The 25,788-nt window shown below is 49.2% G+C and overlaps 1 protein-coding gene across 4 annotated transcripts in view; it reads left to right on the top strand.

Annotated features, from left to right (window-relative positions):
• Nucleotides 1-25,788, top strand: part of EVC (EvC ciliary complex subunit 1) — an 82,615-nt gene that overhangs the window by 54,084 nt on the left and 2,743 nt on the right. For 3 of the 4 annotated variants that reach the window (XM_021100990.1, XM_021100989.1, XM_021100988.1), the window contains 7 exons: nt 9,762-9,871; nt 16,102-16,312; nt 17,282-17,488; nt 19,793-19,937; nt 21,700-21,811; nt 24,986-25,112; nt 25,563-25,656. In XM_021100990.1, the coding sequence (XP_020956649.1) occupies nt 9,762-9,871; nt 16,102-16,312; nt 17,282-17,488; nt 19,793-19,937; nt 21,700-21,811; nt 24,986-25,112; nt 25,563-25,656 (1,006 nt within the window). Of the gene's footprint in view, nt 1-9,761; nt 9,872-16,101; nt 16,313-17,281; nt 17,489-19,792; nt 19,938-21,699; nt 21,812-22,594; nt 24,944-24,985; nt 25,113-25,562; nt 25,657-25,788 lie in introns of those variants that run through there. The other variant, XM_021100991.1, reaches the window with a different exon arrangement.

Here is a 25,788-nt window from a genome sequence, read left to right as displayed (position 1 = left end):
TTAATACATTTATTGTTATTATTTAAACAAATTGTTATATTTAACATGCAATTACTAGTTTCAAGGGTACAACACAATGATTTGATATGTTTATATGTTATGATTTGATCACCTCATTCATACCAGCAACCATCTGTCCCCATACAAAGCGGTTCCTATATTACTGACAATATTCCCTGTGTGTACATTATATCGAAGGGGCATTTTTATAATTAAAAGAATGTCTACCTCCAATAGTATGCTATTCCATCGTAATTAGTTGAAAATTGGTTCTATATCATCCTTCTCTTTTTTTCATTTTTTAAAAAGAAACACCCCGTCTCTCTATGTAGAGTGTTCAATTGGTTAAAAAGAATACGCAGAGTTCCTGTCGTGGCTCAGTGGTTAACGAATCTGCCTAGGAACCATGAGGTTGCAGGTTTGATCCCTGGCCTCGCTCAGTGGGTTAAGGATCCAGCATTGCCCTGAGCTGTGGTGTAGGTCAAAGACGTGGCTCAGATGCCGCATTGCTGTGACTCTGGCGTAGGCCGGTGGCTATAGCTCCAATCGGACCCCCAGCCTGGAAACCTCCATATGCCGCGAGTGCAGCCCTGGAAAAAGACAAAAAAAAATAAAGAAAGAAATAAAAGGAATACCCAGCTGATGCATCAGAAGTTTTCTGATGGGAGCTGTCCAAAGTACCAATAGATGAAGGAGACTCTCATGCAGACTCGGGGCCGCCCAGCGACGGGACGGGCACGGGGCCTAGTTTCTGCTTTTTCCTTGTATTAGACCTCCTCCTAGTTAATTTCAGTCTGCCGTCAGCGGCATCGTGCTGCCCTGTCACTGGTAGCTTGTAGTCTCCTGCATTTGGTTGTGAGTTCCTGGAGGACAGCAGCCGTGCTTTTCTCATTTCACTTCCTTATTCAAAGCCCGGGAACTGGATTCTCGCAGATGCTCAGGAAAGCTTTGCGGCATTTCCAGCAACAATAATGCCGCTTTGGGAATTATCATAGGGTCATCAAGGGATGGCAGTGATGCTGAATTCATCCGGTTCATACCAATCCCGGGCTCCAGGCCACATGGTTTATCATCTCTAGGGAGGAAGAGGGAAATCTGGGCCTCAGGGGTTTGGAAAGCTCACCAGGTGAGCGCTCCAAATGTGCCTCTGATGCTGGCTCCCCAGTGAGGGTCAGGCCTTTTAGAGGCAGTTGTAGTTTGCAGGTAGGCTTCTGACCTTGGAAGCTGAATGCTTGACTTTGAACCAGAGCAACCCCCTTAATGGGCTGGGTGAGTTTAGCCAGTTCACTGACCTCCCACAGCTCTGTGATTCTGCATGCTTGCTAAATTTCTCCAAACCTCAGCTTTCCTGTGAAAAATAGAGCTCAAAATACCCAACAGAGTTGCTGCCAGATAATGCAGGTTAAGACCTTCTGCACAGCATCTGTTTAATCACTTAAGGACATTGACATTGAAAAAATCCAGAATTCCATTTCTGATAAATTATTAGGCGAACACCCATGACTCGTCTCAAATCCTCCAATTATTGAGTCTTAGGTTATTTGAGCCAATATCAGACAGTGCATAGCTTCTGATTGTTTTTTTATCTATTTGCTTCGTGAGCCTATGCTTGTGTGGGAATTTTCCTTCGCCTGTGCAGAAGCATTTCAAGAGGCATTTTGCATGCAAGAAGCGAGCCTGAAAGTTAATGACCTCATCAACTGATGAAATAAGTATGGCCCAAGACGGTTTTCTCCAAGTGTGAATGTCAAAATTAATTTCCTGATTGATGGTTTAATTGCCTTAAATTACCGCACAAGATATTTAGAGATCCGAATTCTCTCCCACTTGCCATATTTCTTCATTGATGATAAAAATGAGAGATGAACTTTCTGCGGTTCAGATGAATATTTAGTCCAGAGAAGAAAAGCACCAACAAAACTCTTCATGGAAAATCAAACACACACCCAGACTATGAAATGCACTTTCCGCGTATTTTCTATTCAAAGGGCCTTGGTGACTTTGTACCCTATTCCTCACGGAAGGTGTTAAATATTGTGGAGTTTGTCGGTCACACAGTTGGAACAGGTTGCGGAATGGTAGTTCCCTAAATATGATCTGTGCTGATGTGGGTTTCTGAGCTCTCCCCCGTTCACGGGGTTCGGCGGAAAGATGCCTGACATCCCCTCACAGGCGTACCCGTCTTTTTTTTTTTTTTTTTTTTTTTTTTTTGTCTTTTCTAGGGCCGCACCCTTGGCATATGGATGTTCCCCGGCTAGGGGTCTAACTGGAGCTGTAGCCACCGGCCTACACCAGAGCCACAGCAACGAGGGATCCAAGCCACGTCTGCGACCTACACCACAGCTCATGGCAACGCCGGATCCTTAACCCACTGAGCAAGGCCAGGGATCGAACCTGCAACCTCATGGTTCCTAGTCGGATTCGTTAACCACTGCGCCACGATGGGAACTCCGCGTCCCCATCTTAATTCCCAGAAGCTGTGACTGTGACCTTACATGGCAGAGGGGACTTGGCAGGCGTGAAGTTAAGAATCTTGAGGAGTTCCTGTTGTGGCTCAATGGGTTAAGAACTTGATTAGTACCCCTGAGGATGCGGGTTTGATCTCTGGCCTCGCTCAATGGGTTGAGGATCTGGGTGAGCTGCGGTGTAGGTCACAGATGTGGCTCAGATCTGGCATTGCCATGGCTGTGGCATAGGCTGGCAGCTGCAGCTCCAATTCAACTCCCAGCCCAGGAATGTCCGTATGCCGCAGGTGTGGCCGCAAAAAGAAAAGAAAAAAAAAAAAAAAAGAATCTTGACCATGGGAGATTATCCCGATTGTGCAGGTGAGCCCAAGGTAATGACCAGGGATGCAGAACAGGTCATGTCCTGGTCCTGGGATGTGAGGAAGGTCCGCCAGCCATCCCTGGATTGGAAGGCGGAGGAAGGGGCTACAAGCCAAGGAATGCAGCTGCTGGCCTCGAAAAGCTGGAAAGGCGAGGAACCTTCCAGAGGAATGTAGGGCTGCTGACACCTTGGTTTTAGCTGCTTGAGCCCCAAATCAGACTTCTGACCTCTGGAACTATAAGCTAATACATTTATGTGGTTTTAAGTGACGAAAGCTGTGGTCCTTTGTTGCGGCAACGCTGGGAAACTCATGCACCACCACACAACATCTGCATTGCGAACAAGGAGCGTGGCAGGTGATGCCACTTCAGTGGTGGCTCCTTCTCAGTCTCCTTTGCTGGTTCCTCCTCGTTGCTCTCCTCTCTGACTATCGGAGACTCGGATGCCGTCCGGGATCCTCTTTATCCCGCACTGCCTTAGGGATCTCATCTCCTCACACACTCTGCATCACAAATAAGCCCGGACCAGTAGCTCTAAACAACACGCCTTTCTCTATCCAGCTTCTGTGGGTCAGGAGCTCAGGCACAGCAGAGCCGGGTTCTCTGCGGGGGGAATCTCACAGGCTGCAATCAGGGCTGCCGACAGGGTCTCATCCGAAGGCTGGACTGGAGAAGAACAGCTTCCACACTCACTCACGTGGTTTTGGCCGGATTCAGTTCCTCTGGGGAGGTTGGACCCAGGGCCATCAACACCCGCATTTGTTTCTCCTGCTCAGAGTCCGTTCCTGAGCTCAGCTCTCTGATGTGATCCTTGTTTAGATGATGAATAGGCCTGCAGATTTTTTTTTCACTTTTTAGGGCCACATCCACAGCACATGGACGTTCCCAGGCTGGGGGTCGAATTGGAGGTACAGCTGCCGGCCTACACCACAGCACAGCCACAGCAACACTGGATCCGAGCCACGTCTGCAACCTACACCACAGCTCACGGCAACGCTGGATCCTTAACCCCCTGAGCGAGGCCAGGGATCGAACCTGCAACCTCATCGTTCCTAGTCGGAATTGTTAACCACTGCACCACGACGGGAACTCCAGGATTTATTTTCTTAACTCCCCTGTGTAACGTAGAGCAGCGTTAGTTCTATTTGTGTTCTGTGTGACCCCCTCATGTTTATTTCTAAGTGGAAGTTGGTACCTTTTGATGGTTTTCGTCCATTTCCTCCTCCTCCCATCCCCCACCTCTGGTAACCACAAATCGAATCTCTTTTTCTATTTTTTTCTTTTTCTTTTTGGTTTTTAGGCCCGGACCCACGGTATATGGGAGTTCCCAGGCGAGGGGGTGAATCGGAGCTGCAGCTGCCAGCCTGCGCCACAGCTCATGGCAACGCCAGATCCTTCACCCACTGAGCGAGGCCAGGGAGCAACCCCGCATCCTCATGGATCCGAGTCGGGTTTGTTAACCGCAGAGCTGCCAAGGGAACTCCCTGATCTCTTTTCCTATGGGCTTGTTTGTTTGTTTCTGAAGTATAAGTGACCCACAGTACAACACAGTGGTTCAGGGTATCTGTACCTTTCAAAGGGATCCTTACACTAAGTCTAGTTATGACCCATCGCCATACAAAGATATTAAATAATTATTGACTACATTCCTCAGGCTGTACATTTCATACCTGTGACTCATTTATTTTGCAACCGAAGTTTGTATCTCTTTTGTTTTTTGGCCTTTTACAGCCACACCCATGGCATATGGAGGTTCCCAGGCTAGGGGTCCCATCAGAGCTGTAGCCGCCAGCCTACGCCACAGCCACAGCAACGTGGGATCTGAACCACGTCGGCGTCCTTAACCCACTGATCAAGGCTGGGGATTGAACCTGTGTCCTCACGGATACTAATCGGGTTTGTTAACCACTGAGCCATGACGGGAACTCCTGAAGTTTGTATCTCTTAACCTCCCTCACCTATTTCTGTCCTGTCCAGACCCCGTTGCCTCTGGCAACCATCTATTGTTCTCCGTATATGTGATTCTGATTCTGTTTTGTTACATAGGTTCATTTGTTTTGTTTTTAGATTTCACATATAAGAGAAAACATGTTATCTTTGTATTTGTCTGACTTACTTCACTGAACGTAATAACTTCCAGGTTTGTCCGTGTCGTCGCAAATGGCAAGATTTCATTCTTGTTTATGGCTGAGTAGATTCCACTGTGTGTGCGCATGCATGCATGCGTGCATATGTGTGTGTCACACCCTCCTTATCCATTCATTTGATAAGCAGGTTGATCAGCACGTGGTTTGCTTCCATATCTTGACTATTGTAAATAAGGCTGCAATGAACGAAGGGGTGCGGCTGTCTTTTCTAATTAGGGTTTTCATTTTCTTTGAATGAATACCCAGGAGCAGAATTTCTGGATGGTGTGGTGGTTTTATCTTTAGCATTTTGAGGACTCTCCATGGTGTCGTCTCTAATGGCTGTACCAGCTCACAGCCCCACGACCTGCGTACGAGGGTTCCCTTTCCTCCGCATCCTCGCCAACAGGTGTGGTCTTTTTGATAAGAGCGCTCTGAGAGGTGTAAGGCGGTGGCCCCGCTGTGGTTTTGCTGTGCATGTCCTGATGGTGAATGACGCTGAGCATCCTTTCATGAGCCTGGGGACCGTCTGCAGGTCTTCTTTGGAAAATTGCCTATTCCGATCCTCTGCCCAGTTTTTAATGGGGTTGTTTGGTTTTCTGCGGTTGAGTTGATGAGTTTTTATCTATTTTGGGTCTTAACCCCTTAGGGGATGTCGAGTGTGCAAATACCTTCTACCGTTCAGGAGGCAGCCTTTTGGGTTTGTTGTTAGTTTCCTTCTCTGTGCAGAACCTTTTTAGTTTTGTTTAGTCTCATTTGTTTATTTTTGCTTCTGTTTCCCTTACCTGAGGAAACATTAAAAAAAATAAAATATTACTAAGACCACGGATGGGTGACGCTGGCCCTGGGGCGAGTGCTGGCCCAGTGGTGGGCAGAGCCAGGTCCCGGTGTCTCAGGATGCAAGGTCCTGGGGGTCCCAGCGCTGGGGTGGGGCCGCTGGTGGGCAGGGCAGTGTCCTGGGCCCTCTGGTGTCCGTGTTCAGGACCAGTTGGAGGCTGCAGGGTCTTAAGGCACTTGGCCTGGGGGTGGGAGGGGCTGGGTCCCTGCCGGACTAGCCACTTGGCCTGAATGTCCCAGTACTGATGCCAGGGATAGGCTGGCAGGTGAGGCTGGATCCCAGAGCTAAGAAGCTAGAAGGAGGATGCCCAAATGGTGCTACCAGCACCAGTGTCCTCATGGTAGAACAGGCTCCCCAAAGGGCTGTTGCCAGCATCTGGGTCCCCAGGGGGAGCTCTGGTCACCTGCTGCTTCTTGGGGAGGCTCTCCAAGCTCAGCAGGTGGGTCTAACCCAGGATCCTTCCAAATGACTGCTTCTGTCCTGAGTCCCAGAACGTGGGAGACGTTGTGTGCTGTTTGAGGATGGATCTCGATTTCCCGCAGCCCTCCAGCTCTCCAGAAAATAAGCCCTGCTGGCCTTCAAAGCCGAATGTTCTTGGGGTCCATCTTCCCAGTGCAGGACCCCTGGTGGGGAAGTCCATGTGGGGTTCCTTGGGGAGCAGAACTGCAGCTGGTTCCCCTCCCATTTGGGGTCACTCACCTGGAGTCACCCACCCAGGACTTGGCTCTAGGATGGCTCTGCCATCTCAGGGTGGTTCCTTCTTTACACCTTTAGTTGTAGATTTTCTCTGCTGGCCCTCAGGTCTTTCTCATCAGTAGTTGCTCTGTAAATAGTTGTAATATTCATGTGCCCTGGGAGGAGGTGAGCTTAGGGTCTTCCTATTCCGCCGTCTTGGTTGCTCCCGGCTCCGGAGTGATGCTTTTAAAACAGAGCATGTACTGCTCATTATACAGATGCAGGTCTTGATAGCAGTTCATGTCTCCGAAATTGAGATGCATCGTAATTTAATTGGCAGTGATTTTTCTCTCTGCGTGATACCTAAAATAACGGTGCGTCTCATAATCACTGAGACATTAGATTTGATCAAAGACAGTGTCACATCGTGTCATTTCTCAGCTCAAAACCCCCTACTCATTTCATGCAGGGCAGGAGCCAGAATTCTCGCTATGCCTCACACAGCCCTACATGTCAGGACCTGGTTACCCTCCAACCTCTACTCTGTCTCCAAGGCTCACTCCCCTCCAGCCTCCCTGGCATCCTTGTGTTCCTCCGGCTCCCTGGCTTACTCCTCCTGCTCCAGTCTTCCTGCCACGCCACCTTCCCCATGAGGCTTCCTCTGACTGTGCTTTTAAAAGTGAAGTGCCATGCCATGGCAGCACTCCAGTGTTCACCTTAGGTGTTGACTCAGAACCTGCCCCACCTGTAAACCCACCCTGTTTATAGGAGATGCTCTAAACCCCGGAGCAGGTGCTAGCCATGCACTAACTGTTGGTTCCTTTTCCAAGAGATTGGAAACCACAAAGTGACCTGATAGCAATGAGCAGGGTCAGCAGTCTAGCCCTCTGAAGCAGCTTTTTGCTTCTGAATTTCTGTCTTCCTTCCTTCCTCCCTTCCTTCCTTCCTCCCTCCCCCTCTCTCTCTTTCTCCCTTTCTTTCTTTCTTTTTACGGCCACACATGAGACATATGGAAGTTCCCAGGGTAGGGGTTGAATCCGAGCTGCAGCTGCCAACCTACACCACAGCCATGGCAACACTGGATCCAAGCCACCTCTGTGACCTACGTCACAGCTTGCGGCAACACCGGATCCTTAACCGACTGACTGAGGCCAGGGATCAAACCCTCCTCTTCACAGATGCTATGTCAGCTTCTTTACCTACCGAGCCACACAGGAACTCCTCTGAGTTTAAACACTCATGAACCTACATTTGATCATGTTAAAGAGGGCGCTGTGACCGTCACAGGCGCCTTCTGGGCCAGTGACGTCTATTCTCTGGACCATCTTTGGATCGTGCTGTTAGTTTTATCTGCATTCTCAAAACACACACCAAAGCCCCTCGTGTTATTTTAAGGATGATGTTAATTTACCTTTTAGAGAATGTAGACTTAATAAAATGTTCTAGAATGTTCTGGTTTCCAAAGTACTTGACAGGTTATTATAGACTCCTCACAAGAAGACTGACAACGAAAAGTTCTAAGGAACACAGTGTGGTTTTGTGAGATTGCATGTAAGTGCTATGAATCAAAGGGCCCAGAGAACTGAAGTCTGGGCTGCTTGCTCACACCCTCTGTGCTTTGTCCCTATTCCGCATACAGCCTGGCCATCTCCAGGAAAAAAGCTACAGATGTGGGAAAGTAAAAGAATCTCACCTTAGTGATGCAGCCCTTGGTGTAACATAGTCCAGCCACATGGCTCTAGGTGTGTGCTTCTCCTGGTGATGCCAGATAGGGAGGAGCAGGTGGAGCTAGAAGAGACTGGAGCTTTGGAGACAGACTCAGATTTGAGTCTCTTTTCATTTATTTATTAGCTGTGCGGCCTTGGGCCTCACAGGATTTTCACAGATAAAGCCTCACTGAAGATGAGCTAACATCCAAAATTACAAATCACACAAGGAACAATCCACCATGAGTGAGAGCCAGCACACACAGCACTGAGAAATTTGGATGAAGAGATGTTAGCACTTATAAAGGAAGTATGGTTCAAACAAACAAACAAAAAAGAAATAACAGGAGGAATTGCTAGCATAAAAACAAGACATGCAAGAAGACAGATTTAAAAAATGACACGCTTTTATGAATGAAAGTCATACTCATGAAAACAGAAATTTAATGGATGAGTTAAACAGCAGTTTAAATATGGCTGAAGACACATTGTGTGAACTAGAAGATAAAGGTGAGAAGGGGTCCAGAATATGACATGGAGCACTAAAGAGATAGAAAACATGAGAGTTTAGGAGACATGGGAGCAAAATAAGAAAGCTGCAGGGACTTCTTTAGTCTTACAGGAATTCTAGAAGGAGGGATAATATTCAAAGTGATAATGGATAAGAAATTTTCAGAAGTGCCAACAGTCATGAATCCTAAGGTAAAGAAAATGTTGATAAACTTTGGATTTGTGGAGTCAGGAATGTACGTTAAAATTTTAAAACCACTGAAGGAATAGAAATAGAATAGAATAACTTTCAAAGAAGTAGAGAACAATGATTACATAAAGATCCTCTTCAGAATAAAAGCTATAGGATGCCTAAAAATAAATCTGACTCATGTTTCTAAGAGCTTAATGGAGACACTTGCTAGGGAACGGATAAAGTAAGAATTGAGAGAAATGCCTTGTTCCTGGATAGGAAAATTTAAATTTGGAAAGATAGCGATTCTCTACAAATGAGTCTATAAATTCAATCCAATTACAAGAACATTTTTTAAAAAAAGCCATTTTCCCAAATTTTATTATCTGGTCCTAAAATTCATATGAAAGAAAAGCATCCAAGAATATCCAAGACAGTTTTGTACAAGAGAATATGGGAAGACTTGTCCTAGCAGATATGAAGTCTTGCTATAAAGTATAGGGATTAAAGCAGTGAGGTATTGGTACAGAAATAGACCCACAGAATAAAAGAAAGACTCTCAAATGAGATTCATGTACATGTGGAAACTCTGTCAGACAAGGTGGCATGACAGGCCAGTCATAAACAGATAAGTTATCTGATAAATGGTACTGGAACAATTAGTATCTGCTTATGCAGAGAAAATTAAATCCCTTCCTCACACCATAGAAAATTCATATTAAATGGCTTTAAGATGTACATGAAGAAAGAAGAATTTTGAAAACTTTAGAAGAAAATGTAAGTTAAGATTTTAATTAAATCAAGGGAGAATGGGCTTTTTAAAAATAAGAAGCAAAAGGTATGGTCCAATAAAGCAATGATGGATGAAATGAACTTGAATTGACCCTGTCCCTCTGTTCTGGGGTTTAGGTGTGGATGGAGGAACATACACTGTCAACTGTGCTGCAGACACACCTGCAGGATGACCATGAGAGCATCATCCACCAAGTCTTGGACCAACTTGGCGGGCTCAGTGAAGAGTGAGTACAGCTTTCTGGAGGTTGGGGGACTTGTGTCCTGTGTGATTCTCCATACTAACTTCAGTGTCCTCATCTGTAAGGTTAACTCCCCCACCCCCTTACAGTCATTTTGAGACCAACCACATTGTAAATATAAAGGTGAAACAGAGTGATAGCAGAGTGCCATGGATGAAAGCTTGGAGTCAGGATTGATGTGGGCACATGACTTCGTTCTTACCCTCAATTTCCTCATCTGTAAAATGGGGCCACTTCAAATAGTTCTCTAATAGAAACCTTTTAAACACCTTTTTGGTGTATAATTTAGATATGTTAAGTGTACGATTCAACGACTTTTAGTAAATTTACAGAGTCTGCACCCATCACCATGATCCAAATGGAGAACATTTCCATCACTCCCGAAAAGAGCTCTTGTGCCTATTTTCAGTCATCCCCATTGATTAATAAATTTTATAGCTAAAATATTTTTCTATAGTTATTAATGTGGTATCACCAAGCTTGCTGAAAAATCTTTCCTTATTTCATATGAGAAAAATTATTTTGATATAACTGATTTTCTAGTTGCCCTGCCTTTTCCAGGAAACTATTTTGCATATATATCAAGAAGCCAGCGGATAGCTATATTATTAGGGAATACAGGGGAAGCATCAGAAGGTGATAGAAACAAGCAGAGAAAACCTGGTGAGTGATATTAGAACAATAGTGAGCTACTGGAAGATTTGTCTAGGCTCAAAACCTGTGTCTTTTAATTATACAATATTTTGTCCATTTATATTTAATGTAAAACTTTGTGATAATATATTTGGGTTTTTAAACTCTCATCTTGCTGCTTGTTTTGTGTTCTGCCCACTTGCTTTCTGTTCCTTTTTCTCTCCTCTCTTGCCTTCTTTTGGATTAGGTGTTTTATTTTCTACTTTATCTGTCTTGTGGCTTGTTAGCTAAATGTTCTTTTACTATGATTTTAATGGTTCAGAGATTTTGAGTGGCATCCTTGATGTGTCAGAATCTAATATATGTTAATAGATGCCTTCTTTGAGGACAGTACAAACACCTTAGAATGATTTAAATCCATTTATTCCTCCCTCACAGATTATGCTTTTCTTTTCTTTCTTTTTTTTTTTTTTTTTTTTTTTTTTTTTTTTTTTTTAGGTCCATACCCGTGACATATGGAGGTTCTCAGGCTAGGGGTCAAATTGGAGCTGTAGCCACCAGCCTATACCACAGCCACAGCAATGCCCATCCAAGCCACATCTGTGACCTACACCACAGTTCACGGCAACACTGGATCCTTAACCCACTGAGTGAGGCCAGGGATCAAACCCGCAACCTCATGGTTCCTAGTCAGGTTCGTTGACTGCTGAGCCACGACAGGAACTCCAGATTATTTTTCTTATTAGATTTAGAAATTTTTCTAAATTAGATTATTTTTTTTATTAGATATTTCACAACTCTCCATATTTTCAACCCCATGGAATATTACGTTGGCTTTATGAAGTCAGTATTTAGATTTAACCTTTTATTGCTTTCAGCTCTTTCCTGTATCTTTTAAGTTTCCATCTGTCATTATTTCCTTTTACATGAAGGTTCTCTTTATTTTAGATTTGATGGTTACAAATTCTCTTAGGTTGGATTTGTCCAAAAATGTCTATATCACCTTAATTTTTGAGGAATGTTTTCATTAGGTATAGAATCCTACTTTAGTTGTTATCTTTTAAATACTTTTTAGGATAATCTTTTGGCTTCTGATTTCAATTTTTTTGGCTGCTTTCAAGATTTTCTTTTGTTCTTTGGTTTTCACCAGTTTATTATGATATGCCTAAATATGAATGTGGTCTTTTGTGCATCTCTTATTTGCTTGTTTTTATATTTATTTATTTATTTTGTCTTTCTGTCTTTTCCATGGTTCCCAGGCTAGGGGTCTAATCAGAGCTGTAGCCACCAGCCTATGCCAGAGCCACTGCAATGCAGGATCTGAGCCACATCTGCTACCTACACCACAGCTCACGGCAATGTCAGATCCTTAACCCACTGAACAAGGCCAGGGATCAAACCTACAACCTCATGGTTCCTAGTCAGATTCGTTAACCACTGAGCCATGATGGAAACTCCTGCTTGTTTTTTTTTGTTGTTGTTGTTGTTGTTGTTGCTATTTCTTGGGCCGCTCCCGCGGCATATGGAGGTTCCCAGGCTAGGGGTCAAATCGGAGCTGCAGCCACCGGCCTACGCCAGAGCCACAGCAACGCGGGATCCGAGCCGCGTCTGCAACCTACACCACAGCTCACGGCAACGCCGGATTGTTAACCCACTGAGCAAGGGCAGGGACCGAACCCGCAACCTCATGGTTCCTAGTCGGATTCGTTAACCACTGCACCACGACGGGAACTCCTCCTGCTTGTTTTTAATAAATCTGTAGTGCTTCTTGACTAAGTGATTTGCTATCTTTCATCAGTTTTTGAGGATTCTGAGCCATCCATTTTTTCTTTAAATATTCCTCTGTCCATTCTCTCCCAATTCTTCCTGGGGCTCCAATTACACATTAAAAAAAAATTAGTGTACAGGCTATAGTTGATTGACAATATTGTGTTAATATTTGCTATACAGCAAAGGGATTCAGTTGTAAATATATATACATTTTTTCATATTATTTTTCAATATGGTTTATCATAGGATATTGAATATAGTTCCCTGTGCAATACAGTAGGACCTTCTTCTTTATCTGTTCTGTATGTAATAGTTTGCATCTGCTAATCATAAACTCCTAAGCCTTCCCTCCTCCACCCTACTCCCCCGTGGCAACCACAAGTTCATTCTCTGTGTCTGTGAGACTATTTCTGTTTTGTAGATAAATTCATTTGTGTCATATTTTAGATTCCACATATAAGTGATATCATAGGATATTTGTCTCTTTCTGACTTACTTCACTTTGTATGAGAATCTCTAGGTCCGTCCATGTTCCTGCAAATGGCATTTCATTTTTTTATGGCTAAGTGGTGTAGTATTCCATTGTATATGTATACCACATCTTCTCTATCTGTTTATCTGGACATTTAGGTTGTTTCCATGCCTTGGCTATTGTGAATCCAGTTACACATTTATTAGTTTTTTCACCATATATCATTTGTCTCTTACTTGCTCTTCTACATTTTTCATTCTTTTGTTCTCTGTGACTCAGTCAAGATACTTATTTTGAGCTGTCTTCCAGTTCTTGCTCTCTTCAGCTGTGTCTTATCTGCTATTAAACCCATCTACTGAATCCTTAATGTTGTTTACTATGTGTCTGATTCTAGAATGTCCATTTCATATTTTTCCATAGTTTTCAATTATCTGCTAAAATTCATCTTATTATTATTATTATTATTTTTTATTTTCCCACTGTACAGCAAGGGGGTCAGGTTATCCTTAGATGTATACATTGCAGTTACAGTTTTTTCCCCCACCCTTTCTTCTGTTGCGACATGAGTATCTAGACATAGTTCTCAATGCTATTCAGCAGGATCTCCTTGTAAATCTATTCTAGGTTGTGTCTGATAAGCCCAAGCTCCCGATCCCTCCCACTCCCTCCCCCTCCCATCAGGCAACCACAAGTCTCTTCTCCAAGTCCATGATTTTCTTTTCTGAGGAGATGTTCATTTGTGCTGGATATTAGATTCCAGTTATAAGTGATATCATATGGTATTTGTCTTTGTCTTTCCGGCTCATTTCACTCAGTATGAGAGTCTCTAGTTCCATCCATGTTGCTGCAAATGGCATGATGTCATCCTTTTTTATGGCTGAGTAGTATTCCATTGTGTATATATACCACACCTTCCGAATCCAGTCATCTGTCGATGGACATTTGGGTTGTTTCCACGTCCTGGCTATTGTGAATAGTGCTGCAATGAACATGCAGGTGCATGTGTCTCTTTTAAGTAGAGCTTTGTCCGGATAGATGCCCAAGAGTGGGATTGCAGGGTCATGTGGAAGTTCTATGTATAGATTTCTAAGGTATCTCCAAACTGTTCTCCATAGTGGCTGTACCAGTTTACATTCCCACCAACAGTGCAGGAGGGTTCCCTTTTCTCCACAGCCCCTCCAGCACTTGTTATTTGTGGATTTATTAATGATGGCCATTCTGACTGGTGTGAGGTGGTATCTCATGGTAGTTGTGATTTGCATTTCTCTTATAATCAGCGATGTTGAGCATTTTTTCATGTGTTTGTTGGCCATCTGTATATCTTCTTTGGAGAAATGTCTATTCAGGTCTTTTGCCCATTTTTCCATTGATTGATTGGTTTTTTTGCTGTTGAGTTGTATAAGTTGCTTATATATTCTAGAGATTAAGCCCTTGTCAGTTGCATCATTTGAAACTATTTTCTCCCATTCTGAAAGTTGTCTTTTTGTTTTCTTTTGGGTTTCCTTTGCTGTGCAAAAGCTTTTCAGTTTGATGAGGTCCCATGGGTTTATTTTTGCTCTAATTTCTATTGCTTTGGGAGACTGCCCTGAGAAAATATTCATGATGTTGATGTCAGAGAGTGTTTTGCCTATGTTTTCTTCTAGGAGTTTGATGGTGTCCTGTCGTATATTTAAGTCTTTCAGCCATTTGGAGTTTATTTTTGTGCATGGTGTGAGGGTGTGTTCTAGTTTCATTGCTTTGCATGCAGCTGTCCAGGCTTCCCAGCAATGCTTGCTGAATAGACTTTCCTTTTCCCATTTTATGTTCTTGCCTCCCTTGTCAAAGATTAATTGACCATAGGTGTCAGGGTTTATTTCCGGATTTTCTATTCTGTTCCATTGGTCTGTCTGTCTGTTTTGATACCAGTACCACACTGTTTTGATGACTGTGGCTTTGTAGTATTTCTTGAAGTCTGGGAGAGTTATGCCTCCTGCTTGGTTTTTTTTTCTCAGGATTCATCTTATTATTTAACTTCCTAAACCTATTCGTCATAGCTGATTATTCTAATATCCAATATCTTGTGGGTATGTTTCTATTAGCTGTTTTTTCTCTTTATTTTTGGTTCGTTCTTATTTGTTTGCAAGTCTGGTTATTTTTATTCAATGTTAAACATTCTTATTAAAAATTGTAGGGATAATTTAAGATTTTTAATTATGGGCTGTCCCTCCAGAGAGGATTTATCTTACATTTAGCAGGGATTTCAGTCAGTGGCAGATCAACTGCTCCGTTTGTGAATTTAGCTGATTCAAAATTAGGTCTTTGCAAGGGATGATTCCTTATTCTTAGGCTGAGCGCTCCCAGCTGAAAACCTGGAGTGTTTGCCAGGTGTGTCCTCCTTGGTACACTGACACCCGTGCTTTGTTCAGCTTTTCAGGCTGTCAGAAACTTCAGTTTATAAAACCAAATGTCAGGCCTCTCCAGGAGACCAAAGTTTTCTGCTTGACTCATTGAGATAGGATCAAAAATAGCTGTTGATTTTTGTTTTGTGTGTGTTAATTTTGAGAGTTAGGCAAGAAATTTGAATGGTTATGTGCTGAAGTCAGCTGCATATATATGCATCTGAAACCTGGGGCGGAATGCGATAAAGTTTAAACTATTAATAGGAGAACACATGGCTGACTGTAACCAGGTAAATACCCATATCTAAGAGAAAGGGCAGCGGAGGATGGGATAATCCTAGGCTACCATTTCCGGAAAGGCCCCCTGTGGGGCATGGCTATTTCAAGCATTTCTTGGTAGGTTGATGTAGTAGCCAGAATTTTCTAGAGTACCAGAACCAATAGAGATATTATAGAGATAGAGAAGTTGAAAGGACCCAAGATCTGCAGTTGACGAGCTGGGGACCCAGGAGAGCCAATATGTAGTTTCAGTCCCAAGTCCAGAGGCCTGAGAACCAGGAGGGCTGATGGACTAAGCATGTGTCTGAAGGCCGGCCGTCTCAAAATCCAAGAAAAGCCAGGATTTCCATTTGAGTCTAAAAATAAGAAACCCATGTCCCACTCAAGGCAGTCAGGCAGGAGGAAGTCTCTCTTACTTGTGGGTAAATCAGCCTTTTCTTCTCTTTGGACCTTCACCTGATAGAATGAGGCCCACCCACCCTGGGGAGGGCAATCTGCTTTTCTCTGCCCACCATTCAAATGTTAATCTCATCTAGAAACACCCTCGAAGAAACTCTCAGAACAATGTTTGATCAGATGTCCAGGCATCCCATGGCCCAGTCAAGCCGCCACATTAAATTAACCGTCACGCACAGTGCGGCCAAGACCGTCAACCCCCAGCCCCTCACTCACTTTCTCCAAAGGTCCACGCAGGGCATCCTACAGGGCCATGAGCTGCTCCTGTGCTCCGCTCTCCGGAGGCTGGCCCTCCGCGGCAGTGCCATCACCACCCTGACACAGATGAGGCTGTCGGGAAAGAAGAGCCTTCTCCAGGAGCTGCGTGAACAGCACGCCCTGGAGCAGGGCTCCTCCCAGTGTCTGGACGAGCATCAGTGGCAGCTGCTCAGAGCCTTGGTAAGACCTTGCATCGGCCCCCTGCCCGTCCCAGACAGCAGGACCGCTCCTCCGGCTTCCAGGGTCCAGCCCCGTTAGCCGAAACCCCAACCCTGCTCTTGTGTTGTTGTGGGGTGGGGACCATGGCAACTCGCTGCAGGGGGCACCCAGGGGGCCCCAAGCTTCCATGTGCCCGCTCTGATGAGAATTATACTAAAAATGCACCTGAAATCAGAGCCTGGATACGTACAGTCATCATCAGGGGTCAGGAGAAAAAGGCCCTAGAGTAAGGTTTTAACAAATCAAAAGACGGGCTTTGTAAATTGCCAGGCTGGGATTTGAACCAAGCAGCCAAGCAGGTCTTATGCAGCCACTGAGCTGTAGGAGCCGCTGAATTTTGGTCCCCACTGGTGACGGATAAGCTCACAGTCTCGCTCTGCCCAGGAGGGCTTGGTGGGAAGCAGGCGGGACTCACTCCCCTGGCTCCCCTCACCTCTTTCTCCAACGTGTATTCCTTCAACTCTTATGCTCCTATGTTGGCTTCCGTCCTGTCCCACTACTCTCAGACTCGTATGTGACTTCGGAACCCAGCTCTGCTGTGTGACTTTTAGAAAGTTAGCATCTCTGAGCCTCTGGGTCCTCACAGCTCCTCGTGTTTGGGGTGAATGAGGAAGTTCTTGTATATGTGAGAGGCCACTGATGGCACTGGGTATACAGTCGGTGCTCAATGAATGCCTCAGGGGGGTGGTCTTCAAGACACCCAGGCTCTCATCCACTGGGTACCGGTTTCTGCAAGCCCAGAGGTCCCCGCCTTCCACCCTTTCTCTGTCCCTTCTCCAACCTTCCTGGGACCCCGGGCAGGGCCGGCCCCACATCCTGGTCCTGGCCCTGGTCCTGGTCCTGGTCCTGGTCCTGGTCCTGGTCCTGGCCAGGGCATCTCGGCAGCACAACAGCAAGGCCTCCAACCCCTCCCTGGCCCGTGCTTTCCAGGAGGCCCGCGTCCTGGAGGAGGCTAGCCGGCTGGAGGAGGAGGCGCAGCAGATGCGGCTGCAGCTTCAGCAGCAGCTCCTGGCTGAGGCCCAGGAGGTCGGGCAGCTGCTGCGGCAGCACACGGAGCGAGCCGTCGGGCAAGCACTGCTGGGACACGCGCGCAACACGGCCTCCAGGAGCTGGGCCAGGGACAGGGATGACTTCAAGGTGCGAGAAAACCCCAGCTCGGGGTGGGGAGCCCGGGGGACCAGAGGCCTGGGGGTGGGGAGGGCGCAGGGCGGGCTGGGGGAGGGTTGGGCCAGCAGCAGCCTGGGCCTGCCTGGGAGCGTCTGGCCTCGCAGAGCTTCCGTGGTGTCCCTGAGCCTCGTTTTCCTCACCATGAGAGGGAGCCGTGAGGACTTCAGCCCGCTCTGCAGCCCTGTGTCGCATCCTCTGAGCACTGGCTCAGTCCTTGCAACTGCTATGAGTGGGACACGGATTCACCCAGAGCCACAGTGGGTGGCAGATGCAGGATCCAAGCCCAGGCCCCTTTTCCTCCCAGGGAGAGACGTGGGCCCTCCCTGCCCTTGGCTGCCTCTGCGGAGACTGAGGGCTGCTGGAGTTGACACCGATGGCTGAGCAATGAGGCCAGAATCAGTCTGACCCAAGTGAGCAGTGGTTTATTCCTTGTACTAATTAATGATTAACCAGGGCTGAGAACAGCCATGGTAAGAAGTGAGGCAAGGAGTTCCCGTTGTGGCGCAGTGGTTAATGAATCCGACTAGGAACCATGAGGTTGAGGGTTCGATTCCTGTCCTCGATCAGTGGGTTAAGGATCCGGTGTTGCGGTGAGCTGTGGTGCAGGTCGCAGGTGCGGCTCGGATCTGGCGTTGCTGTGGCTCTGGTTTAGACCAGTGGCTACAGCTCCGATTCAACCCCTAGCCTGGGAACCTCCATGTGCCGCAGGAGGTCAGATGGAGAGTGAGCCAGGCGGCAGCGGTCTTGCCTTCAGGGCGTTTACTATCTAACGGGAGAGGACAGCAGAGGGAGATATGGTCATACCAACCATGAGACGTCCTGCTGAGCAGAGGAAGCAGGCAGCGCCTGAGTGCCATCAGCAGAGGGCTGAACCTTGGAGCTACTTGAGCATCTGCACTTGCTGATTCCTCAGAAAAACTGATGGGAGGGAGTCCCCTTGTGGCACAGTGGAAATGAATCCAACTAGGATCCAAGAGAATGTGGGTTCCATCCCTGGCCTCACTCAGTGGGTTAAGGATCCGGTGTTGCCGTGAGTTGTGGTGTAGGTCACAGACGTGGCTTGGATCCTGCATGGCTGTGGCTGTGGTGTAGGCGGGCAGCTGTAGCTCTGATTCGACCCCTGGCCTGGGAACCTCCCTATGCTGCAGGTGCCGCCCTAGAACACAAATAATGAAAAACTGATGGGGAGGAGAGAAGGTCTCCAGGATGGAGGCCCTGGAGATGGGGGCAGAGGAGGTGGACCCCGCTCCCCTGCAGGGGAGGACAGAAGTTCCGAAGGTGTGATGTGCAGGTGTTGAGTGGGGAGAGGAGGGACTTCCTGTCCCCCGGCCGGAAGTGCGTGCTCTGGGCCGGAAGTGCAAGGCCAGAGCCCAGAGTCCGTGGAGGGTGGGGTCAGATGCGCATGTTGGGCAGAGTGGGAGAGAGAACTGGCCGCAGTGAGGGAGTGAGAAGGCGGGCCCTCCCCCGAGCTGCACCCTCTTCACCTCCCGGGCTTCCGTCCACACTGCAAATCAGGGAGCGTTTCTCAGCCCCCAGGACATAACTGGCCCCTCATTAGCGATAAATGGTGTTTTTCCTTGCCCCAAATTTGGAACATTCAATAAATGTTCATTGGACTGGGGACTCTTGAACCTGACTTCTGCCCATCACCTTATGGCAGAAAGATGGGGACTTAGCCAACGTTCAACCTGTGTGTCCCCGATGATGGGGCATCTGAGTGTTTCCTCTCTGTTCTGCGGGGGTCTGAAGGTGTATCACTGAGCAACGCATATGACTGCAAGTAACGGAAAGCTGTGCTTAAGTAAATAGAAGTCACTGACCTCCCACAACAGGAAATGTGGAGGTAGGTGGTTCCAGCTGGCACAGAGGCAGAGTGATATGGACCCAGGACCAGGCCCTTTCTGTTCTGTCGTTCTCAGGGCTGGTTTGTTGCCTCATAGGCTCAAAATGGCCACTGCTGCTCCAGACATCAGCTCTGCATGCCAAGCAGGAAGAACGAAAGAGCAAAGCCTTTCACCAGCACCAAGGCTTTGCCTTAATGTTTGGAAAGGGCGTGCCGTCAGCAGACTTTCCCTTATGTTGCATCCCATTGGCCAGGACTGGGTTGTACATGCATCCAGCCTCAAAGCTTCTCTGACCAAGGAAAATAAGATGATTGAAACTGGTTTAAACCAGCCACGAACTTGGGGAGTGGGTGGAACATGGGAGCCAGGACCGTGCTGGCCACACTGGCTCTGCCTGTGCCCTCTGCTGAGTCTCGCCTCTTGCCCACAGAGAGCGCTGACGGAGGCGGCCACGGAAAGCATCTACGTGACCAGCGCTGGCATCGACCGGCTCGTGCAAGCGTATTACCAGCAGATTGGGAGGGCCATGCAGGAGCACGAGGAGAGGGCGCTGCAGCATCTGAAGACCCTACAGGGTATGGCCCAGTCCCCGGGGGAAGCCCTGCCAGCAAAGAGCCAAACGTGCTCTTAGTTGGGGACAGGGTGGGATGTCAGGTTTTTCAAATTTTATTTTGGGGAGGATTTAATGTTTTAATCTTTCATAAATTTATGTATCCCCTGCCTTGTCCTCCTTTTTTTGGGGGGACAAAGCACTTAAAGAAACATATCCATTCAGTACAATAGGATTTTGTTAAAAGTAGGTGAATCAGGCCAAGGATAGGACAGCGAGATGCAGGCAAGGTCAGGGCATTGTCTGGGATGGATGTTGTCAGCTCCCTGCTTAGAGGGGACCTGGGTTTGGCTCCGGGCTTCCTGGTGGCCAAAGAGGTAGGAATCCCCTCAATTACAGCTACCACGTGACCATGGGTAAGAACAAGCCAGTAGCCTGTAAACGTGCCTGAGACCCAGGCTGTTTTCCCGTGGGCTCGCTTAAGAGATTACCCCGGGGTGACAAGGTCCCCAGGACCAGCGGGCACCCTGGTAATAACGGTTCCTTAAAGCCTCCTCTTGTAACACCCCCGCCTACATCCGGGGCTTCAGAACCCTCCTCCACCTTCTCTCCTGGCTGCTTCTCGGGTGACCCCAGATCCCCAGACGAGGACGGGCAGGGGGAGCCGGGGGCAGTTTTCCGTGCAATCATGCCTCTCGATGTGCTCAGCTGCCACTTTTCTCATCCCCTGACCCGAGGGAATGTGAGTCCTACAGTCAAATAAAATCTGGGACGTGCCCAGAAATCAGCCAGCTGGCTGCAGGTCCTTCCTGATGGTTTTCCCAAGGGAGGTGTCATTCAGCAGGGGACAGGCGTGATCCATCACCTGTACAGAGCATTCGGGGACCAGGGAGTTCACGTCCCTGCTCTGGGCCTCAGTGTCCCCATCCGTGGGGCTCGGGTGGGGCTCACCCTTCTTGCATCCTCTCAGCTCTGATTTCCCATGTCCGAGAAACCCGAGCTGGAGTGAGAGCACTTCTCAGCGCACAACCTTGAAACCACACCATGCAATCGATCGCAGGAACTCCTGTTTTCATTCAGCCAACTCTTCTTCATTTGACTCACAGAGGGGATTTCCTGTTGTGACAGCAGGTTATGAACCCGACTAGTATCCACGAGGATTCAGGTTCGATCCCTGGCCGCCCTCAGTGGGTTAAGCATCTGGCGTTGCCATGAACTGTAGCATAGGTCGCAGACGCAGCTCGGATCTGGCAGGTTCCATTCGACCCCTGGCCTGGGAACTTCCATATGCCGTGGGTGCGGCCCTAAAAAGAAAAAAAAAAAAAAGAATAAGCATATTCTGATCTGCAGGGCAGTGCATCTCAGACTTCAGAGACCAAAGCTCCCTTGGAAGCGCCTGTTTAAACCTATGTTTGTCAGCCAACTGCATGCCTACAGCTCTGTGTGTTGAATCGCTTTTCTTTTCTAGGGTGGATTTTTAGCCATTTGTGGTAGCCTCTTAGTGTTAACCCTCTTATTTGGCTCCCCCTTCTCCTGATACAAGAAAAGCCAGGCTGAGCCACTGCAGGGCGGTTACCGGTCTCCTGCGCGTGTGACGTGTGGTGGAAGCCGCAGTGTCCCCTGCCACACACAAAGCCCTTCCCGGGTGGACTGCGGGCTGTGAACGGCGCAGCTGAGAGCAGGCGTGTCCTGCTGGTCTCTGCGTCCCCGCACCAGCCCAGACCTGGCCTGGCCTGGCATCAGTCCTTCAAACACGCACCTTGACTGTGGTGTGTTCAATGGTCTAGGTGAGAGAACGGAAAATTACAAGCTGCGGAAAAAGCAAGACCTCGGCGATCCTGTGTCAGGGGCGGCGATGGCGGGTGGAGTTCAGGAAGCCTCGGGACCCGTGCACCAGAGGTGAGGCCTCACGCTGTCTGGGGTCCCCATGCGGGCAGTCCTGGCCCCTGGGTTGCGTGTGTCTCTGTGACACCCTGCAGCGACCTCGCCTGCATTCACCTGGGGGCCCAGGGCTTGTTGGCCTCCCAACATGCCTGGAAGCCCACGAGCCCCGTGGGGTCTCCCATCTACACTTGGCCCTGGAAGGGTCCTGGCGCAAGGGCACCAGCAAAGGTGTGATGGGGGCTTCGTTTCCAGGTCAGGTGGTCCTCATAGCCCGGGCACGGCACCTCCTCTCTAATTCGTACTTAGGGTGCCCCCAGAAGCAGACCCTGAACAAGGACAGGGGGGGCGGGTTGTTTGCTGGGGAGGTGACCCCAGGAAGCAGTGAGGGGGCAGGGAAGGCAGGGGAAGGCTGTTTCCTGCGGTTGCCATAACAACGACCACTTCCAGTCACACTGTGTGCATCTCACTGTCCGCACGTCGGAAGTGGGACCATCGCTGCTGCTCTCCGCCTCACAGATTGAAATCAAGGTGTGGCTGCTGGGCTCTCGTCAGAGGCTCTGGAAGAATCTGCTTCCGAGCTTGTTCTGGTGTCAGCAGAATCCAGTTCCTTGTAGAACGGAGGTCCCATTTCCTTGTGGCTGTGCGGGGCCCCCTGGCCTCCCGGAGGCCTCTCTGGTCCCTGGACGTGGCCCTGCCTCTCAGAGCACCGAGTCCTCGGAGCACTGAGTCCTCCCCATACTTGGAACCTCTTCTGCCGCATCCCTGACCGCAGCTGGAGAAACTTCTCTGCTTTTGCAGGCTCCTGTGACTGAGACCCATCAGATAATCCAGGAGAATCTCCAATTTTAAACCGGCAGCCTTTATCAGCCTGCGGAGCCCTGAGTGCCATGTAACATTCTCACACGTCCCAGGGGTTAGGGTGTGGACACCTGCGGGGGACGCAGGGCGGCCTACCACGGTCATGGCCCGGCCTTCAGCACGGAGCTATACGATGTGAAATTCAAACGCTTCTGGAATCAGAACTCTCTTAGGATGGCTGTTTTTTAAACATCCATTTCTGCGGTCAAATTTGAGTCCAAACGTCAGGAGTCTGTGAGCTTATGCCCCTGACAAGGTGACTCACCCCACAGCCAAGCGTCCCCTCCCTCCAGGAGGCAGCAGGGGGTTGGCAGTCCTGAAAGCCCCTGCTCTTGTGCAGGTTCGGGCCCCACCTGGTGTCCCAGCACAGCCTCTGTCCTCTGTGGGTGCTTGTCTGGGGCCCTTGTCACTCTCCTCCTGGCTTAGAGCCGCAGCCTCTGGCCTGACCCTGCTCAGCCTCCAGCTCGCTGCACCTGCAGCCAGACCACGAGGACAAGTCCGCCTGTATCTCAGATTCTCCTGGACCCTTGCATGGTCCCCACAGGCCTTGAGGGTGAAGCCCTGCCCCTAACCCTGGCACCCAGGCCTTTCCTGGGCCGTCTTGTCACACCCCAGCTTTCTCAAGAGCTGGGTCCATGGGGGCAGCAGACAGACCAGCAGGATGACAGTCGAGAGTGACCAGGACTGGTGACAGAGCAGGGATGGGACGGAGGCTGCTCACAGCAGGAAGCCACCTAGTGTCTATAGTGGGCACAACAGGGACCCCCAAAGATGCGTCCATGTTCAAATTCCTGAACCCACATATGTGCCCTTATTTGGAAAAAGGGTCTTGGCGGATGTTGTTAAGATCCTGAGAAGGGGACGGCATCCTGCATCGTCCCAGTGGGGCCCAAATCTATTGGCAGCGGGAGCAGAGGGACATTCGATCTCACACGGATGATGCGACGCTGGAGCCAGAGTGGAGTGGTGCCGCCACAAGCCTAAGGTGCCAGCAGCCACCAGCAGAGGCGAGAAACAGCTTCAACCCTAGAACCTCCAGAGGGAGCATGGCCCTGGGGACTCCCTGAATGAAGATTTCCGGGCTCCGCTGTGGGAGAATAGATTTCTGTTGTTTTAAACACCCTAGTTTTCCGTCATTTGTTAGAGCAGCCCCAGGAAAGCAATGCAGCTTCCTCGAGGGTGTGAGAGAGAACACACTGCATAGCCCTGACCTCAGCTCCATCAGTTATTTGTTCAATATTCTCCCCTCCAGCTCAAAGTGGGGCCCCTTGAGGGCAGAGGCTGAGCCTCCTTTCATAGCTGTGTCTTCAAAACCCAGCTTAGCACGTGGGAGTCCAGAAATACTTCGAGAGAGAAAGGAATGAATGGATGGATGGTGGGGTTTTGCAGGATGAATAGGAGTTTGCCAAAGACAAAGAAGAGGAGAAAGATGTTACCGGTAGAAGAAAGAGCATGAGGCAAAAGCAGATGGAATTTTGTGCCTTCAGATACACTCCATGGAGAGCTGCCTGGTCATGCTAAAGGCTAGCTTCGGCCTTCAGGTCTAGAAATTTGGCCCCTTTCAGAAAATCAGTCACAAGATTGAAAAGAAGAAGCGAGAGAACAATTATAGAAACGGGGTGGGTGGTATTGCATGTTTCTGTTTGCTGAGGACCAAAGGAAGGTCAGCTGAGGAGGGGAGGGTATTCAAAGCAGGAGGGGAGGGGTCTCTGCCCCTGATAGGGAGGCAGGCTCTGTCCAGGACAGGGACCCTGCTCCAGCCCCGGCTCTGTCCTCTGCCACTGGCGGTAATGAGGCTGCCATCCTCAACTCTCAGGCTTCGCGTCCTAGGACCCAGGCTCCTGTCTTACAAAGGAAGGGCTTGGGCAGTTCTGAAATTTTAAATAGAGTCAGGTCCTTTCAGAAGCCTTGGGGTTAAAATGATTTTCTCATACAAAGTGCCACTTGCTGCCCAGCCACTTTGCAGCAGTAGGAACTCGGGGCTGCGGCCGCCCCTCTGAGCTCCTCCCGAGCTTTTCTCCTCTCTGTCTTGTCCTTGTCACCAAGCCACCCTAACGTCAAGTGAAAAATGCCCATGTGCGACTCTAAACTCCAAGTTTTAATCAGATGGCGGCGTCTGCTTTTATGATGGGAGGGCTCGAGCCGTGGCCACGGTGTGTGTCCCCAGTAAATCTTGCCCGCCCTGGCCAGTCTCCTCTCCCAGTCCCAAGGGCTCAAGGACGGCTCTCAGTCACCAGCTCCCACGACTCAGCGGGCTCCGGGGACAGGTCCGTGCTGTCTGATGAGCCCGCCGGTGAGGGCGGCACTGACGGCCTTCCTTCCTCCCTGCAGGATGCTGGCGCAGCAGACCAAGTTCCTGGCCCAGCTCACCGTGCACCAGCGGAGCCGCCTGCACGCGCGGAAGCAGGAGGCGAGGGTCATGGAGCAGCTGGAGGCCCAGCTTGAGACCCAGCTGCAGGTACAACCTTCACAAACAGGCAGGGGGTTACAGAGGGCCGGGAATAGGCAGAGGCCAGCCTGGTGACCGCAGATCAGCTCTGGAGCCTGTAGGAGGCCCACACGCCCTGCTGGGGAGCCCCTTGGCCCCCCTGGTCTCACTGGCTGAGGACACATCGGCCTTGCCGCTCGATTGGGAACTTTGACCCCCCCCATCTGTTCCCATCTGTAAAATGGGGTCCCTGCCCAGTGTGAGCGAGGACGGCCAGTTAGCTGTCCCCCGACCCCCGCCTCACTCTGGCCTCTGCCTGCCGCACATCCCCCCGGATGCCTCTTGGAGAACCCCCGCCACATGGGGACACGGCCCCGTCCCCATCTCTGAGCATCAGCCTCCTCCTGACCGAAGGGGATCTAGAGGAAGATGGGGGGCGTGGGGGGAGCGAGGCCCCGCTGACTCTCTGCCTGCACCCAGGAAGCTGAGCAGCGCTTCGTCACGGAGCTGGCGGCCCTGGCCCGGGTGCCCCTCGCCGAAAGCAAAGCGTCCTCCAGTCAGCGCGGGCTGTCAGGTGAGTGGGTGGCGGAGGCGCCCTGCCACCTGGGCTCTCTGGTCCAGGCCTGCCACCAGCTGGCGTGTGGCCTCAGGACGCACTTACCCTCTCTGGGCTTTTGTGTCCTGTCTGGAGATGAGCAGCCTTGGC

This window comes from Sus scrofa, chromosome 8 (assembly GCF_000003025.6).
Source record: "Sus scrofa isolate TJ Tabasco breed Duroc chromosome 8, Sscrofa11.1, whole genome shotgun sequence".
Classification (NCBI taxonomy): domain Eukaryota; kingdom Metazoa; phylum Chordata; class Mammalia; order Artiodactyla; family Suidae; genus Sus; species Sus scrofa.
This window is presented reverse-complemented; position numbering and strand designations above follow the sequence as displayed.